General features: G+C 35.7%; 1 protein-coding gene across 1 annotated transcript in view; it reads left to right on the forward strand.

Moving 5' to 3' along the window:
- LOC107564428 (astrotactin-2-like) overlaps positions 1 to 20522 on the forward strand; it is a 74599-nt gene extending 54077 nt beyond the window's left edge. Inside the window, exons 5-7 of the mRNA XM_016249519.1 lie at positions 11443 to 11543; positions 14057 to 14240; positions 19454 to 20522. Of these exons, the coding sequence (XP_016105005.1) occupies positions 11443 to 11543; positions 14057 to 14240; positions 19454 to 19691 (523 nt within the window). The 3' untranslated portion in view covers positions 19692 to 20522. The remainder of the gene's footprint in view (positions 1 to 11442; positions 11544 to 14056; positions 14241 to 19453) is intronic.
- The last annotated feature ends 271 nt before the right edge of the window (positions 20523 to 20793 follow it).

The following is a 20793-nucleotide window of genomic DNA, read 5'->3' on the forward strand; positions in this document are numbered from 1 at the left end:
CTTCAAGCAGAGGGAAATGTGTGTTATTTTAGCGACTAACGCTCTGGAAGGCAACCCATTTCAAGACTATGACAAGATCTTTAAATGCTTCCTGGTTTCTGTTTCCTAAATGGCTGATATTAAGATTAGCATACCGATGAGGAACACTGTAAACATTTCACTTCCAAATGTATTTTTTATTTGTGTTTAAATGTGTCCGTGCTTCAGAAATGCCACATGTTTGGTCTCTGGAAAAATCCATCAAGATCTAGAGCATCAAAGAGCCCAGATGCATATTTTCAAGCACAAAGCAAACACCTGAAAGTCATATGCCCTCTAGCAAGGATTTAGCACCGCTTCACTGTGAAAGCATCATTTCAGAGTTAATTATTTTTGGTGCAAAAACATATAAGAAAACTTTATGGAACGACTAGGGATGTAACGATTAACCGCGAACCGGTTGAAAATTGATTAAAATATGTGACGATTCAAATCGGTTGAGATGCTAAACAAATCGCGATTCAATTAGGGGTAGGAGTTTATATGAATGCATGTCTGAGGGGGACTTACTGTCTTTAGAAAAGTTTAGATGGTATTTCTTCTTTTCATCTTGCCTCAGAAGATGATAACAGTGCTCATGATTTTGTGCTGCATTTCTTTGGCTTTTCAGACAGTATTTGTAGTATTCAGAGTCGTAACTCAACACATGGTGTGTGTGTGTGTGTGTGCGCGTGTGTGTGTGTGTGTGTGTGTGTGTGGTTTATTGAGCTATTGCTCATTTTGTGCAATATAAAGTGCATCCAATTTCTGTTTGTTAGTAAGGGGGATTTTGGTATTTAGTCATCTCTAAATCAGCCTAACAAACAGGAAAGATTTTCAAAATGATGGTTATGTTCCAACAATTACTTAACAATCAACCTAAATGACCAGCATAGCATAGTTGAGTCACGGGAGAAAGTGGTGAAACTTTGAGAATAGACCATGAAAGAACGATCCTTTGAGGGCTGAATAAATCATGGCCACTGACACAGCGAAGCATGATAAACCTGGTATGACCCATACCGTGGCGTGAATTATGAGATGCATGAATTATGCATATGCTCTCTGAGGTTCAGGGTCCAAATCACTGTTTAGCTGTAGATGTGCTCATTGTAAGGCCAAAACAATTCATAAACTATATCTTAGGTACATCTGTCTTCTGCTGTTGTGTCCTTAAACACGTTTGATTGCTGTTCTGGTATATTTCTCAGTTTGAAAGAACAATTAAAAACAAACCCTTCAAGCAGAGGGAAATGTGTGTTATTTTAGCGACTAACGCTCTGGAAGGCAACCCATTTCAAGACTATGACAAGATCTTTAAATGCTTCCTGGTTTCTGTTTCCTAAATGGCTGATATTAAGATTAGCATACCGATGAGGAACACTGTAAACATTTCACTTCCAAATGTATTTTTTATTTGTGTTTAAATGTGTCCGTGCTTCAGAAATGCCACATGTTTGGTCTCTGGAAAAATCCATCAAGATCTAGAGCATCATACAGCCCAGATGCATATTTTCAAGCACAAAGCAAACACCTGAAAGTCATATGCCCTCTAGCAAGGATTTAGCAGAGCTTCACTGTGAAAGCATCATTTCAGAGTTAATTATTTTTGGTGCAAAAACATATAAGAAAACTTTATGGAACGACTAGGGATGTAACGATTAACCGCGAACCGGTTGAAAATTGATTAAAATATGTGACGATTCAAATCGGTTGAGATGCTAAACAAATCGCGATTAGCATCAAAGAGCCCAGATGCATATTTTCAAGCACAAAGCAAACACCTGAAAGTCATATGCCCTCTAGCAAGGATTTAGCACCGCTTCACTGTGAAAGCATCATTTCAGAGTTAATTATTTTTGGTGCAAAAACATATAAGAAAACTTTATGGAACGACTAGGGATGTAACGATTAACCGCGAACCGGTTGAAAATTGATTCAAATATGTGACGATTAAAATCGGTTGAGATGCTAAACAAATCGCGATTCAATTAGGGGTAGGAGTTTATATGAATGCATGTCTGAGGGGGACTTACTGTCTTTAGAAAAGTTTAGATGGTATTTCTTCTTTTCATCTTGCCTCTGTATAATGCATATTAAAGTTCATAAGTGCAGCCCTGCTTTGTTTACAGCGGAAACCAAGGAAACGCTTTAAGCGCCACCTGCTGGCAGAGAGTGAGTCTGCGTCTCATTCAGTTCGTCTGCTGTTTCGGTTTCATGCAGATATTTTGTTATGTATAGTTTCACAAAACTGAAGCAAAACCATTCTGTTTTTGCTTCAAATTTCGAAATTATACAATGTAATTTAGATTAAAAACTGCTCATGTTGCATGTATGCAGCATCTTTGTTTGGATCATGATTAAAATGCAGTGGTTGCCTCTAATTTTAAATGGAAAGAGCACAGACCAATCCTTATTTTGTTTATATGAAAATATTTCTTTTTTTTTATGTTACTTATTTATTTGATTTGGGGCTTGTTTTAAAATTTCCATTTAGTTTTGTTATTTACATTTACATTATATTTAAATTTTGTAATTTAGCAGACGCTTTTATCCAAAGCGACTTACAAATGAGGACAATAGAAGCAATCAAAACCAACAAATAAGCAATAATATGCAAGTGCTCTATTAGTATATTATTATAGTGTTACATTTCAATTTCACAAAGAAACATGTAGCATTTTGTCCAAGCAATAATAAAAGGACACATTTAATTTAATTTGTCTTAAATCTCATTTTGTAAAAAATTAAATAAAATCGTGAATCGAATCGTGAAATCAAAATCGTGAATCGAATCGTGAGTTGAGTGAATCGTTACATCCCTAGGAACGACTGAAAAGCTTCCACAGAATCCCTGTCTGACACAGTCATGTCCAGTAATATCAGTTTAACAGCACTGACACTATCGGTCAGATGAGAACAAAATTTGATGTATGAAACAAAGATGCTGCATACATGTTTAATCTAAATTGCATTGTATAATTTGAACTGAATTGAGCTGAATAATGACACTAACTTTGCAAAATCAACCCTGATACTGAATTGAATCAGCTTTGAACTAAATTGAGCTGAATACTGACAATTTTGTCTTCTGAAGAGCAGCTTATTTACTTCTGAAATTGAATTTGTTTCATAATTGTTGAGTTTTACAACATTAACTGCTATTTTTCTGTTTATTAATGTGAAGCTGATTTGAGACAATCTGTTTTGTATAAAGCGCTGTAAAAATCAATGTGACTTGACATGTCAGCATCTGTTCCTCTCCCCATCAAACAAATGCATCCATCCTCTGTCTCCATATCCATTATCATCCTCCATTATCAATTGCTAGTGTTTACTAAATTAAACATCACTATTACTAAATTGCTCAAACTTAGAGCTCCTGATTAGGGGTGTGTGATATTTATCGTCTATGATAATATGAAAATTGTTGTGTTAACGATGTGTGAGCTGACATTATTGAGTATGCCACTCACTTTACAAGTAAGAGTGACATTTTCCAGAAATTAAGCGCGTGAGGATGATCGCAAATGAGATTGATTTTAAACGACAGTTCAACAAACAAGAAATTATTATTAAGTGATTTACATTTTCGTCAACAAAAATAGTTCCAAAAAAGTCAATCAGAACGTTAGTTCATCTCAGAGCAACACTGTGGTGTTTCATTCCTGAATGAATCTGTTTTTGAACTAACCATTTGAGTCAGTGATTCAATGATCCATTCATAACTAGACAGTCACTTGCTTCAATTCTAAATGAATCAGCCATGTTGAATGAATCATTTGAATGAATGATCAATGACTCACTCATTAAGAAAGGGACTTGTCCACCACCTACTGGCAGTTTTAGCATCATAAATATGCATTACAGGCCTAAACCAGCCAAATTACCAGCACCAAAACACACTATATTGAACAAAATATTGTTTAATTATCATTATCGACAAACTAATCCCAAATACTGAGATTTTATTTGTTGTCAATATTACACACCCCTACTTCTGAAATGCTAAAAAAAATCCCTCAAAACATTGTACAGCAATGCCTTGACCACCACTAACAACAGTCACTGTATAGCAAAGTGCAAGTACCACTCGTTCTCAGTTGACATCTCAGTGTGTTCTAGAAATATGAGATTAAATTGTGAGCAAATGGCGATGTTTGCTGAACTTTGCGGAAAACAGCTATACGTCTGTCTGTTGAAGATCTCAACAGTGTCTCAATCTGTGCTCAGATTAGCCAAAAACAGCTAATTTAACAGCTGAACGATAGGTGCCAGAAATCAAAATAGCCATGAGCTGAGAAAAGCCAAATATACAGGAGTAACCAGAGAATGGTGAAGCTGATGTGAGAAAAAAAGAGAGATTCAGAACGTGTCAGCCAGGCAGAGGAATGTGTGTTTTGCCGGCGTGTTTTGACATTCCCAGCGATGAGCCAGACCACTTTGCCTTTGTTCTCCTGGGTGATCTTTATCACTGCCAATTGTTCACAGAGTTCCTCAAACTTGGAGTTGGATTTTAATGGCACGTGACATTCAGCGAGAAGCAAAGATAAGAAACATGAAGTATTCTGAAGAAAACTACAGGGGGAAAAAATGGTTGCATTAAGCAATTTTAACATCCATGCAATTGTTCCATTGCACAAAAGGTTATTTATAGTGGAATAAGGTTATTTAGACCATTAAAACATTCTTCACATTAAGAAAAAATATTGTTCTTTTAAGAACTGATTATTTAAAGGTGCTTTGGGGAACTAAAAAAAATTGTCATTTTATGGTATCGCTATGATAATCTCCTTTTGGGACACTCATTTTCATGAGCATAAGGTACGATTCAAATCGGTTGAGATGCTAAACAAATCGCGATTCAATTAGGGGTAGGAGTTTATATGAATGCATGTCTGAGGGGGACTTACTGTCTTTAGAAAAGTTTAGATGGTATTTCTTCTTTTCATCTTGCCTCTGTATAATGCATATTAAAGTTCATAAGTGCAGCCCTGCTTTGTTTACAGCGGAAACCAAGGAAACGCTTTAAGCGCCACCTGCTGGCAGAGAGTGCATCTGCGTCTCGTTCAGCTCGTCTGCTGTTTCGGTTTCATGCAGATATTTTGTTATGTATAGTTCACAAAACTGAAGTCAAACCATTCTGTTTTTGTTCGAAATTATACAATGTAATTTAGATTAAAAACTGCTCATGTTGCATGTATGCAGCATCTTTGTTTGGATCATGATTAAAATGCAGTCGTTGCCTCTAATTTTAAATGGAAAGAGCACAGACCAATCCTTATTTTGTTTATATGAAAATATTTCTTTTTTTTAATGTTACTTATTTATTTGATTTGGGGCTTGTTTTAAAATTTCCATTTAGTTTTGTTATTTACATTTACATTATATTTAAATTTTGTAATTTAGCAGACGCTTTTATCCAAAGCGACTTACAAATGAGGACAATAGAAGCAATCAAAACCAACAAATAAGCAATAATATGCAAGTGCTCTATTAGTATATTATTATAGTGTTACATTTCAATTTCACAAAGAAACATGTAGCATTTTGTCCAAGCAATAATAAAAGGACACATTTATTTATAATTTGTCTTAAATCTCATTTTGTTAAAAAACTAATTGCGAATCGAATCGTGAGTTGAGTGAATCGTTACATCCCTAGGAACGACTGAAAAGCTTCCACAGAATCCCTGTCTGACACAGTCATGTCCAGTAATATCAGTTTAACAGCACTGACACTATCGGTCAGATGAGAACAAAATTTGATGTATGAAACAAAGATGCTGCATACATGTTTAATCTAAATTGCATTGTATAATTTGAACTGAATTGAGCTGAATAATGACACTAACTTTGCAAAATCAACCCTGATACTGAATTGAATCAGCTTTGAACTAAATTGAGCTGAATACTGACAATTTTGTCTTCTGAAGAGCAGCTTATTTACTTCTGAAATTGAATTTGTTTCATAATTGTTGAGTTTTACAACATTAACTGCTATTTTTCTGTTTATTAATGTGAAGCTGATTTGAGACAATCTGTTTTGTATAAAGCGCTGTAAAAATCAATGTGACTTGACATGTCAGCATCTGTTCCTCTCCCCATCAAACAAATGCATCCATCCTCTGTCTCCATATCCATTATCATCCTCCATTATCAATTGCTAGTGTTTACTAAATTAAACATCACTATTACTAAATTGCTCAAACTTAGAGCTCCTGATTAGGGGTGTGTGATATTTATCGTCTATGATAATATGAAAATTGTTGTGTTAACGATGTGTGAGCTGACATTATTGAGTATGCCACTCACTTTACAAGTAAGAGTGACATTTTCCAGAAATTAAGCGCGTGAGGATGATCGCAAATGAGATTGATTTTAAACGACAGTTCAACAAACAAGAAATTATTATTAAGTGATTTACATTTTCGTCAACAAAAATAGTTCCAAAAAAGTCAATCAGAACGTTAGTTCATCTCAGAGCAACACTGTGGTGTTTCATTCCTGAATGAATCTGTTTTTGAACTAACCATTTGAGTCAGTGATTCAATGATCCATTCATAACTAGACAGTCACTTGCTTCAATTCTAAATGAATCAGCCATGTTGAATGAATCATTTGAATGAATGATCAATGACTCACTCATTAAGAAAGGGACTTGTCCACCACCTACTGGCAGTTTTAGCATCATAAATATGCATTACAGGCCTAAACCAGCCAAATTACCAGCACCAAAACACACTATATTGAACAAAATATTGTTTAATTATCATTATCGACAAACTAATCCCAAATACTGAGATTTTATTTGTTGTCAATATTACACACCCCTACTTCTGAAATGCTAAAAAAAATCCCTCAAAACATTGTACAGCAATGCCTTGACCACCACTAACAACAGTCACTGTATAGCAAAGTGCAAGTACCACTCGTTCTCAGTTGACATCTCAGTGTGTTCTAGAAATATGAGATTAAATTGTGAGCAAATGGCGATGTTTGCTGAACTTTGCGGAAAACAGCTATACGTCTGTCTGTTGAAGATCTCAACAGTGTCTCAATCTGTGCTCAGATTAGCCAAAAACAGCTAATTTAACAGCTGAACGATAGGTGCCAGAAATCAAAATAGCCATGAGCTGAGAAAAGCCAAATATACAGGAGTAACCAGAGAATGGTGAAGCTGATGTGAGAAAAAAAGAGAGATTCAGAACGTGTCAGCCAGGCAGAGGAATGTGTGTTTTGCCGGCGTGTTTTGACATTCCCAGCGATGAGCCAGACCACTTTGCCTTTGTTCTCCTGGGTGATCTTTATCACTGCCAATTGTTCACAGAGTTCCTCAAACTTGGAGTTGGATTTTAATGGCACGTGACATTCAGCGAGAAGCAAAGATAAGAAACATGAAGTATTCTGAAGAAAACTACAGGGGGAAAAAATGGTTGCATTAAGCAATTTTAACATCCATGCAATTGTTCCATTGCACAAAAGGTTATTTATAGTGGAATAAGGTTATTTAGACCATTAAAACATTCTTCACATTAAGAAAAAATATTGTTCTTTTAAGAACTGATTATTTAAAGGTGCTTTGGGGAACTAAAAAAAATTGTCATTTTATGGTATCGCTATGATAATCTCCTTTTGGGACACTCATTTTCATGAGCATAAGGTAGAGTGAGAGCTAATTCAGTATAATGCATAACATATCAAATCAAATCATATCATTCTCACTGTAATTCTTGTGAATCTCAGTTTTGTTTTTAGAACTGTTCACTGAAAGGTTCTTTGGGGAACCAAAAATGCTGCTTCTATGGCATCACTGTGAAAACCTCCCTTTCGAACCTTTACTTTAAGAGTGTAAGGTAGAGTGAGAGCTAATTCGGAGCACGTAACCACAAAAAGTACCTTTGCCATCTTTGCAACACCTTATACAACCCAAAACAGCAACTATTCCAGAGTTCCCCGTCTGAAGTTCTTAAACCAAACTACAAATTGTCTGAAAAAAAAAAATACTCTACTGGGCGACCCTGCAACCACATAATTCAAACAATGTGATTGTTTGAGCCAGTGTTGTTCTGATGAGATTGGCAGTGGATGGTGGCTGGCCTGCATTTGGAGTGATGTCTTTTGCTGAGGTTTAGCAAAGGAATGCCACACTCCTTCGTTGAATAACAAGATCAGGCAAACTATGCAAGCCATATAAACAGACTGTATTACAAACAAAACAATCAGCCGGTGGTTATTGAAATATGGATTTCCAAGCAAAGGAAGAGTCAAAGTGTCGAAACCGTGCCGTGTAAAGAAATGTCTCTTTGGAAGCAGGGAAAATAAATTTCTGGCATTTTTCGGTTGTCTTATGTGTAGTCAGAGTGCATATCCATTTCATCAGATACATCAAATTCATCTGATGGCAGCAGTGCTTGTTATAAAAAAAAGCTGGAATGAAGAAATGTCTGCTCTGACTGGCAACTTGGGGTTGGATGCATGCAATGTTGGTTTACGGTATGACCGCACAACAGCATTTCTCGTAATGAAGGAACTGAAATAAATATTTAAAATGTGCTTTTTGACTTAATCTGATGCTGGCACATTGCATATAAACTTGGACAGTATTGAATGCAAATCTACTTAAGTCATGGTTACAGTAAACTTGACGTACTGTACCATACAGCTGTACCAAGATCTGGAGCTATACTGAGGTTATGAGGCATGTTTAAGAGCCTTTATTATTTAAGTCATAAAATATGAGAGGCTATTGTGAATATAGTCATCACAAATGGCCGTCATTTTTGTTTCACCTTCATCTGGGACTATATTCACAATACAGCATGGTATTGAGTATTCAATATCTACTAACATTTTAACATTGTTATACAAGTATAACACACACAGTTTTTGTGCAGCAACGCGTTTCATTTCATAGCTCTTACTCCATAGTATGGCCGAAATCATGTAGACTTCCCTTTCTAATTAATGGGTTTGGGTAATTCCCAGTAATGACATGCAGTGGCATTCTACAAAAGTGTGTGCTTTCAGCTTTGTTGCAACAGCTTGGGAAGATCGGCAATAGTAATTAAATATAAGGGGCCAAGCACTATAGGGGCAAAATGATGAGCAAGCAAGCATTGAGCATCAGACCAACTTCAAAAATTAGTAAATAAAGGCATTTGGAAATTACTTTTTTACCAAAATTGTTGAAATCCCATAAATACAATCACTTTCAGTGTGACATAATTGCTTATTAGTTGTGACCAATAGGTGGCGCTGACTCCAAATTTGTCTGGTGTGATCAGTGTTGGGTGACAATGACACACACCAAGTTTGGTGTTAATATGTCAAAGCCTTGCAGGGATACAGCCTCAGATGCAGTTTGGCATCACACCATCAAATTCATTGTTGTCGTAAATGAAAACAATGTTGTCTGTCAATGTGAAATCCATAACAGTTTGCCAGAATTGTATGAAGATGATCTGATTCAAATTTGGTGAAAATCGCATCCATGGTCTATTAGGAGGTTTTTTTTTTTATGTCGATTCTTAAGTAAAATCAAAATGGCAGAGAGGACTATGGCATAATTGGTATCTTTGTTCGCAGTATGACCCAAATAATCTTGATCAAGACCACTTTCATGACAATAGTTAAAATTAATCAAAATGTATTAGCATTCGTTAAGATTTAAGACAGGTGGCGCTGTTCCAAAACTGTTTGAGTATCTTCAGGGCATGGTGGCAATGACACATTTTGAGTTTCGCAACGATTCGCCAATGCGTTCGTACAATACAGCATTTTATGACATAACTCAAATTGTTTGATGGACATGGCAAAATTGGGTGTTGTTTGACTCAATAATTTGCACCGAAACTAAAGAGGCCAGTCTTGTGTTTTTTGGCCAAACTGTTCAGAAAAAAAATTATAAAATGCTTATAGCTTGGCTGTTTTTGCCATTTTTCATGTGTCCTTACCACTAGGTGGCACTGTGCCGAAACTGTGCAAGTACCATTCGATAATGGTTGTCATGACACACACCAAGTTTGGTTTGAATACACTAAAGCATTGTGGAGATATATCCTCTTGCCCAATTTGGTGTGCTCTACGTCGAATTTGTTCATGCGTTATTCCAGAACGGTTTGACTAATTAACTTGAATTCCACTACTTTTTGTCGCCATGGTCTTAAGATGTTGTGGTTCGATTTCCATGTCAAATGGAGCAGCGGTCTAGGAAGAGTTTGGGGGGGGGGGGGTTATTAAAAATGGCGGAAAATTTATCATGACTGAAAATAATGTTATAGAGTGAGAAAAAATTATTTTGTTTTGAGCATAAACGTGAGTGCAACTTTGGATAGCTGATGGGGCTGGAGGAATTGAGTAAGAGACTACAAATTCGTTGTGGCTAATGTTCAGACTGTTTGAAAAACCTGCTCAACAGAGCCAACTCTGATGCACAGAGCAATCCAGAGATCTGACTATGAATCTTGTAGGGTGGTTGTCATCAAGAACTAGTGTTTCAAGAGCCATTAAGAACAAACATGACGTGACAGTTGCACTGGAGTAAGATAACATTTCATACAGTACTTTTTGAGTTGGGAAGATATTTGCAAGTAATGTAGGCTTGATTTTATTTTCTTCTTCTTCTACTTCCTTTCACCTGTCGCAAGTGGAAAGAGTAAAATGGTGACTGAGGTGGAGTGGTCTACGAGTTCCATGATATTTAGACCTATTTTTAACCTGTTTATATGGTGTGTATATCCCTGCACAGCATCCAAAGAGGCCACATATTTCTCTTAGATTTGTTTCTACACTTAGTGCAAATAGCCTCTGCTAATAACAATAACTAGGCATAGTTAGTTAGACTACACATAGACGGTCAAACGTAGTTAACTAGTAAGGATCAGACACCTCAATGACCCAAGTGTTCATGCCAGCTGATGGTGGGCGGTTTTTCCCTGTGATTAGCAGTGGAGCCAGGGTTGTTTAGCGCACATGGTGCTGGGTGGTCTGAGAAAATGCTGAGCAGCAGTTTTAATGTGTTTTGTATTTGCCAAACGGAACTCCGTCATTAGAGGAAGTGGGAGTCCCATTTAAGCTGCTATTAGCTGTAATGGCCAGGGGGTTTTTTTGCTGGTCGGGCACGCAATTTCCTAATGTAACAGAATCTACTGGAATCCCTACACTCCTGCCTGTGTGTTTTCAGTGGTCTGAGGCTCATAAACAAGAACTCCAGAAACACTCTTTCAGGGACACCTTTCGGTTTTAATGAATTTGTCGCATGATGTCATGTTTATTTTGGCTAATCCCAAAGTTATTTTGTGTTTTTTCAGCTCTATTTGTGCAAATGTCTGTTTGTGTTTCAGTTGCATGGAACTTAAAGACAGAGATTAGGAAACACACTGAAGCAGACTTTTTCTCACGTCCACCCCGTCCTCTCTTCTAGGTTCACTCTGTATGCCGTCGACAGCCGTGGTAGTCGGTCGGATGTGAGTTTTGTGACCGTCCGCACGTCATGTCCGATGGTGGATGACAGCAAAGCAGAAGGTACACTGCCATTCTCCTTCACTCCATTCACACGTGTGAATGAACAGAGTGAGCCGCGCGCCAGTGAAATGTCATCTTCACACCCATCTGAGGTGGCAGATCTTCATGTCCTGTCTGTTTATGATTACATCATCCATAGTGGCTAGACCATTTTACTTGAATAGAATTCACAGGTCTGGCAGCAGTATAAATCACAGGGATGTACAGCACTCAAAATCCATGTCAATACAGAAGTAAGATTACAGAAAGTTCACTCAAAGGAAGGGAAATATAGGACTTGCGTTGCAAGTTATAATGTGATAATATGTGTTAAGAAAGAATTAAAGCATGTTATGAAATCTGATGTTTGGTTCTCATTTTCAAAAGAAATGTGCTTAATAATATTGAATATGCACTTGTAGTGTACTTCAAATTATATTGAATATGCACTTGTAGTGTACTTCAAATTATATTGAATATGCACTTGTAGTGTACTTCAAATTATATTGAATATGCACTTGTAGTGTACTTCAAATTATATTGAATATGCACTTGTAGTGTACTTCAAATTATATTGAATATGCACTTGTAGTGTACTTCAAATTATATTGAATATGCACTTGTAGTGTACTTCAAATTATATTGAATATGCACTTGTAGTGTACTTCAAATTATATTGAATATGCACTTGTAGTGTACTTCAAATTATATTGAATATGCACTTGTAGTGTACTTCAAATTATATTGAATATGCACTTGTAGTGTACTTCAAATTGTATTGAATATGCACTTATAGTGTACTTCAAATCCTAAAAGTATATTTTAAAAAGCTGAATATCTAGATATGATCTTAATGAAATATAATGCCACTTAAGTGCATTTAAAGAGAGAAGGTTTCTTAACCCATTTAAGTACACTACTAAAAAGTGCACTTTGTAATGATGTCAAATAAAAAGTTTTAGAATAAAGTACATTTTAAATAATTGTTTTAATAATATTGTCATGCTTTAAAGAAGCTAAAGCGCTTGAGTATAATTTTAACTGTAGTGTGTTATTCAATATTAAATTTAAAGTTAAAAGTACTAAATTGCAGCTATAAATGTATAATACAAAATATATTTAAATAGATGATGTACAAGTTTGAGTAGAAAAGACATTAAAGTACATTTTAGTTTACCAAAAATGATTGTCAGTACATTCAGCAGTCCATTTTAATCATATTTCAAACACAATGAAAGTAATTCTGAAATTAAATATAATAATGTACTTAAGCCCAACTTAAGTGGGAATAATATAAATATTAACTATAATACACTTTAATTTAATTGCATTTAACATGCAGTTGCACATTTAGTTCACACTTAAGCATATTCTTTTAAAGTATTTACATTTCCTAATAACTATTCTTTATAAAAGTATGCTAAAGTGCACTTCTTTTTCACAAGGTTTAAAAAAAAAAAAACAGGCAGTCATTTGTCAGTCATTAAAAATAAGAGAAAACATCTGAAACAATTTCACATTCTTTGAAAACAGACAGTTCAGATTTCAAATGTCAGATATGCTTTCCCCTCAAACAGAGATCGCAGACAAAGTGTACAACCTCTATAATGGCTACACCAGTGGAAAGGAGCAACAGACGGCCTACAACACCCTGATGGAGATCTCCCCCCCACTGCTGCTTGTAGTGTACTTCAAATTATATTGAATATGCACTTGTAGTGTACTTCAAATTGTATTGAATATGCACTTATAGTGTACTTCAAATCCTAAAAGTATATTTTAAAAAGCTGAATATCTAGATATGATCTTAATGAAATATAATGCCACTTAAGTGCATTTAAAGAGAGAAGGTTTCTTAACCCATTTAAGTACACTACTAAAAAGTGCACTTTGTAATGATGTCAAATAAAAAGTTTTAGAATAAAGTACATTTTAAATAATTGTTTTAATAATATTGTCATGCTTTAAAGAAGCTAAAGCGCTTGAGTATAATTTTAACTGTAGTGTGTTATTCAATATTAAATTTAAAGTTAAAAGTACTAAATTGCAGCTATAAATGTATAATACAAAATATATTTAAATAGATGATGTACAAGTTTGAGTAGAAAAGACATTAAAGTACATTTTAGTTTACCAAAAATGATTGTCAGTACATTCAGCAGTCCATTTTAATCATATTTCAAACACAATGAAAGTAATTCTGAAATTAAATATAATAATGTACTTAAGCCCAACTTAAGTGGGAATAATATAAATATTAACTATAATACACTTTAATTTAATTGCATTTAACATGCAGTTGCACATTTAGTTCACACTTAAGCATATTCTTTTAAAGTATTTACATTTCCTAATAACTATTCTTTATAAAAGTATGCTAAAGTGCACTTCTTTTTCACAAGGTTTAAAAAAAAAAAAACAGGCAGTCATTTGTCAGTCATTAAAAATAAGAGAAAACATCTGAAACAATTTCACATTCTTTGAAAACAGACAGTTCAGATTTCAAATGTCAGATATGCTTTCCCCTCAAACAGAGATCGCAGACAAAGTGTACAACCTCTATAATGGCTACACCAGTGGAAAGGAGCAACAGACGGCCTACAACACCCTGATGGAGATCTCCCCCCCACTGCTGTATCGTGTACAACATCACTACAATTCCCACTACGAGAAGTTTGGAGACTTTGTGTGGAGAAGTGAGGATGAGCTTGGCCCCAGGTGACGAAGACAATAACCGAACAAAGCAGTGCTCCTGATGATAGCGCTGCAGTACTTTGTCAGTCCTTTGCTTTCTTTCTCTCAGAGACTAACCTCCATCTCCCACCATTTACTAATTTCTTTACTAAGGACAATCAAGGTAACACTTTAGATATGGGAACGCTACTCAATACTATGCATGCTAATAAGCAACTAGTTAGTATCATATTGGCTGTTTATTAGTACCTATAAAGCACAATTGAATGCATGACCATATTCTGGATCTACCAGCAAATTAGGAGTTTATTGAAGGAAAACGCTTAGTTAATAGTGAATAAGTGTTCCCTAATCTAAAGTGTTATCCAATCTAATCAGATAGAAAAAAAAAAAAGTCATTTTTAAAACACAAATGGCATATGTGACCCTGGACCACAAAACCAGTCATAAGGGTCAATTTCTCGAAATTGAGATGTATACATCATCTGAAAGATGAATAAATAAGCTTTCCATTGCTGTATGGTTTGTTAGGATAGGACAACACTTGGCTGAGATACAACTATCTGAAAATCTGGAATCTGAGGGTGCAAACAAATCTAAATACTGAGAAAATCGCCTTTAAAGTTGTCCAGATGAAGTTCTTAGCAATGCATATTACTAATCAAAAATGAAGTTTTGATATATTTATGGTAGGAAATTTACAAAATATCTTCATGGAACATGATCTTAACTTAATATCCTAATGATTTTTGGCATAAAAGAAAAATCGATAATTTTGACCCATACAATGTTTTTTTTTTTTTGGCTATTGCTACAAATATACCCCAGTGAATTAAGGTTTTGTGGTCCAGGGTCACATATATGTTAACGCAAAATAGGATAAGCACACCTTTCAAGCCAAACATTTCACAAAAAGAAGTATGTTACTGTAGGTTTTAAATGACAAAACAATAGATATGGTATAAAACGGAGTATACCTTCCACCTTGGAATTGTGAAGCATGCAGTCATGATACACTTTATGGACAAAAGTATTGGGACGCCTGACTATTACACCAACAGGGACTTGACTAAATACATTGTCATTAATATTAAGTTGGTCCCCCATTTGCAGCTATAACAGCTTCCACTCTTCTGGGAAGGTTTTCTACGAGATCTTGGAGTGTTTCTGTAGGAAGTTTTGCCATTTGTGAGGTCAGGCACTGGTTTTGGATGAGAAGGCCTGGCTGGCAGTCTCTATTCCAGTTTGTCCCAAAGGTGTTGGATGGGGTTGAGGTCAGCGGGCCAGTCAAGTTCTTCCACACAAAACTCATCCAACCATGCTTTGTGCACTGGAGCACAGTCATGCTGGAGTAGAAAAGGCCCTTCTCCAAACTGTTCCCACAAAGTTGGAAGCATACACAGCAAAATCCCCAGAGTTAAATCAACTCTGCTCAGAGTACATATTGTCCCAATCTACAGAGTGTTAAAGTAACACTGAAGCCGAGTTAAATTTAATGGGATAATTAAGCAATTAATTAATTGATGAGTGAACATTAGTAAATTCTCGAAATTGAGATGTATACATCATCTGAAAGATGAATAAATAAGCTTTCCATTGCTGTATGGTTTGTTAGGATAGGACAACACTTGGCTGAGATACAACTATCTGAAAATCTGGAATCTGAGCGTGCAAACAAATCTAAATACTGAGAAAATCGCCTTTAAAGTTGTCCAGATGAAGTTCTTAGCAATGCATATTACTAATCAAAAATGAAGTTTTGATATATTTATGGTAGGAAATTTACAAAATATCTTCATGGAACATGATCTTAACTTAATATCCTAATGATTTTTGGCATAAAAGAAAAATCGATAATTTTGACCCATACAATGTTTTTTTTTTTTTGGCTATTGCTACAAATATACCCCAGTGAATTAAGGTTTTGTGGTCCAGGGTCACATATATGTTAACGCAAAATAGGATAAGCACACCTTTCAAGCCAAACATTTCACAAAAAGAAGTATGTTACTGTAGGTTTTAAATGACAAAACAATAGATATGGTATAAAACGGAGTATACCTTCCACCTTGGAATTGTGAAGCATGCAGTCATGATACACTTTATGGACAAAAGTATTGGGACGCCTGACTATTACACCAACAGGGACTTGACTAAATACATTGTCATTAATATTAAGTTGGTCCCCCATTTGCAGCTATAACAGCTTCCACTCTTCTGGGAAGGTTTTCTACGAGATCTTGGAGTGTTTCTGTAGGAAGTTTTGCCATTTGTGAGGTCAGGCACTGGTTTTGGATGAGAAGGCCTGGCTGGCAGTCTCTATTCCAGTTTGTCCCAAAGGTGTTGGATGGGGTTGAGGTCAGCGGGCCAGTCAAGTTCTTCCACACAAAACTCATCCAACCATGCTTTGTGCACTGGAGCACAGTCATGCTGGAGTAGAAAAGGCCCTTCTCCAAACTGTTCCCACAAAGTTGGAAGCATACACAGCAAAATCCCCAGAGTTAAATCAACTCTGCTCAGAGTACATATTGTCCCAATCTACAGAGTGTTAAAGTAACACTGAAGCCGAGTTAAATTTAATGGGATAATTAAGCAATTAATTAATTGATGAGTCAACATTAGTAAAGAAAACCCGCTGTTAACAATGTTGAAGATGAACAACTACAGCTCAGGCTTTTAGACATGAAAACATATCACATAATCCTCAACAGTGGTAACTCTGCTTCAGTGTTACTTTAACACTCTGTAGATTGGGACAATATGGACTCTGAGCATAGTTCATTTAACTCTGGGGATTTTGCTGTGTAGCATTGTCCAAAATGTTGTGTTATGCTGAAGCATTACGATTTCCCTTTATTAGCCCAACCCTTGAAAAAAAAGCCCTATACCATTATCCTTCCTGCACCAAACTTTAAAGTTGGCACAATGCCGTCTGGCAGGTCTCCTAGCATTTGCCAAACCCAGACTCGCTCATCAGACTGCCACACAGAGAAGCATAATTCGTCTCTCCACAGAACAGGTTTCCACTGCTCCAGAGTCCAGTGGGGGTGTGCTTTACACACTCCATCAGACGATTGGCATGCACTTGGTGATGTGAGGCTTGCATGCAGTTGCTTGGCCATTGAAACCCATTCCATGAAGCTCGTGCCGTGCAATTTCTGTGCTGTTATGAATGTCGTTGGAAGTTTGGATCTCTTCAGCTATGTTGGTGACTTTTATGCACCTGTGACTATATGAGGTCTTCAGTTGCTGCTGTTCCTAAACACTTCCACTTTCCAATAATACCACTTACAGTTGACCGTAAAATAGGTAATACTTTAGAATAGGGAACACGTATTCACTATTAACTAAGAGTTTTCCCTGAACAAACTACTAATTTTCTGCTTATTAATAGTTAGTAAGATAGTTATTAAGTTTAGATATGGTGTAGGATTAAGGGATCTAGAATGTGGTCATGCAGAATAAGGCATTAATATGTCCTTTATAAGTACTAATAAACAGCCAATATGCTAGTAATACGCATGCTGATAAGTAACTAGTTAATAGTAAGAATCGGTCCTTAAAGTGTTACCTGAAATATCTAGCAGGGGAGAAATTTCTGGAACTGATTTAATGCAAAGGTGGCATCCTGTCACATGACCACACACACAATAAGATATGTATAGAAATAGATTCAATGCACTTCAGACTGCTCACACCACTTTGATCCAATTAACAGATTTGGGCCACATTCAGCTAACAAAATCGTTGTGATTGGTAACCGTTAGTAGAGCATGTTGATAATTAATGTAGTGATCCTTATGATAAAGAAATACTGTACACTTTAGCATACTTTTTAAAAGAGTACTTTTTATGGATCTTTTACTTTAAAAGAATATACTTAAGAACAAACTGAATGTAATTCAGTTAATTGCATGTTAATTGCAATTAAATGAAAAAGTATTATAATTTGAATTTATACTAAACTTTAGAGTGCTTTTTTGACCCACTCAAGTAGGACTTCAGTACATATTTAAGTGCAAATTCATAATCATTTCATTACTGCTGGAAGGCCACTTGCTGTGATATATTGTTATTGTACATCCATACATATTTAAGGGTTGCTTGAGAATATGTAGGTGTTTATGAACAGCCTCTATATTTTTAGGCAAGATACAAAGAGTAAGTGTGTACAGTCCCTTCCACCGGCCCCTGGTTTAGCTCTGCTTTGGCTGGGGCCATCAGAAGGTTTGCCATCCTAAACTCTCTGAGAATGTTTGTGTAATCTGTTCTCTGGAAGAGCTAGCAGGGGAATGAAACCTAGACCACCAATTACAGTTAATTTTCCCTTTTTGGGAGGAACCAATAATCTTTATGAATATCAACACAGGATTTGCATTAGGATAAAATATCATATTTTGGAGCAGTAAATAATGCTTGTCCTAAAACAGGGCATATGTTTCATAAAAAAATGTTTAAAAAAAACTTTTGATCATATTGTGTCTTTGAAAAAAAAAAAGGATATATAATTGTCGAGCAGGCAATTTTTAATGGATGTGTGCACTGTGTAGTTTTACACTTTTTTCCTCCTTTTTATACTACACTAAACACAGTTTATTTTATTTTTATTTTTTTGTGTACTTATTTATTTATTTATTTTTAGAACCATTGTTTTCATTGTAAGAAATAAATAATTTTAATGTAAGCCATTAGTTTTTGGCATTTTATAAAAAAAAAATAAAAAAAAGAAAGAAAGAAAAACAATTGCCTTTAAATTATATTTGTAATATATTTAAAGAAAAATAAGGATGTTCAAGACTATAAAAACGAAATATATATATAAAGTAAAAAAAACGGTTAAACGACCTAAAATTAAGTGGCTATAATTACCTCAAATGCAACCCTTTTTTTTGCGCACGTTAGGTACCATACTGACTTTGATTTGAAAAGTATTTTGGTTTCTGGACAAATACACCACCTTAAAGGGGTAGTTCACCCAAAAATGAAAATGATGTCATTAATTACTCTCCCTCATGTCGTTCCAAACCCGTAAGACCTCCGTTCATCTTCGGAACACAAATTAAGATATTTTTGATGCATTCTGAAAGCTCTCTTCCCCTCCCATAGACAGCAAGGGTACTACCATGATCAACATCCAGAAACGTAGCAAGGAGATCGGTAAAATCGGTTGTCATTTTTGGGTGAACTAACCCTTTAATTAAGTCTAACACTAACAGCTCTCTTTCTGGTCACCACAGGAAGGCCCATTTGATCCTGAGACGAATGGATCGGATCAGTCTGTTCTGCCGCTCACTACTCCGCAGTGGCTTCATCCAAAGCCGAACAGAGAGTGTGCCGTACATGCTGTGTCGCAGTGATGGCACGAGACCAGGCGGCACTTTATGGCACAGTTCACTTCATGAAACCCGGCTAGCCTGCCTTGAGAAAGTCGTAACAGTGCAACGCAACATATATGGAAAGTCAAAATTACGATGAGACAGGAAATGTTTGGACTTGACCTTCTCTCTTTATGGTCTCCAGCTTGGCTGTTCTTTTTCTAAATCCAACTGACTTTGAGACTGTGAGAGTAGGTTTTGTTGTTTCTTCTTCTTCTTCTTTCTTTATTATTTTCCAAATGCAGAGAGCCTCGGATAAGAAAGATTGATTTATTATTATTTAGTTTTTATTTATTTATTTATTTCTACTTGTTTCTCTTGTAAGGACATCAGTTTTGGACTATTTATGAATGTAAGAATTTAACTGCATGGTGCTGCAGAACTTCAAACCAGGTTCCCTGATACTCATTTTGCAAACATATCTCTTGGAATACCTAGCCAAGCAAGACGAGGACATGATCTCTCAGTGGTTTTCCTTATTTTCTATTCAACCTTTTTTGACGTAAATTGTATTAATCTTCTTTTATATATATAGTTTTGCCACAATTAATTGAGAAAACGGTCTGAGAATATTGTCAGGGTCACAGTAAATGCTTTTGAGATCAAGTATAGTCCTGTCACGTATATACTCTTTAGCCAAAAGAACGTTCCTTTACAGTGTCCAAAGAAATGAGAGTATTGCTGGCCAATGAGACCAATAGATTTCATCAAAGTGAACCATCTAATGTATTTGGCAAAGGGTTGTGGTACAAAAGAAAGCATTGTGCAAAACTATTCTGTAAATGATTGTCTGGGAACAAGTGTTGTTGAAAATGCAGTTGGAATTGAACAAATGCTAAGAACTTAGCCTCAACACATTTTCAGTAAGTAAGTTGCTATATTCCATGCTATATTCATTGTGATAGTTAAATATGCTATTGTAAATACAATTGTAAATGCAGTATGTAATAAGTGATTTTTTTTTGTCTGTGGGGGTGGGGGGTTCAATTAAATATGTATATAGAATCTCAAGACGTTTGCTCTGTTTTATCTGACAATATGTGAAGAATCAATTAAACTGAGGAAAATCCTGTTATACTACCTCACTGGCAATCTCTATGATATGGATTTCTATAGAACGCAGTTGTGTTCATCACACACCTGTTGCAAAACTGTAAGATGCTCAGCATTTAAAAAAGTAAGTTAACATATGTTAGGGTTCC

This window comes from Sinocyclocheilus grahami, unplaced genomic scaffold (assembly GCF_001515645.1).
Source record: "Sinocyclocheilus grahami isolate Dianchi unplaced genomic scaffold, SAMN03320097.WGS_v1.1 scaffold933.1, whole genome shotgun sequence".
Taxonomy (NCBI): Eukaryota; Metazoa; Chordata; class Actinopteri; order Cypriniformes; family Cyprinidae; genus Sinocyclocheilus; species Sinocyclocheilus grahami.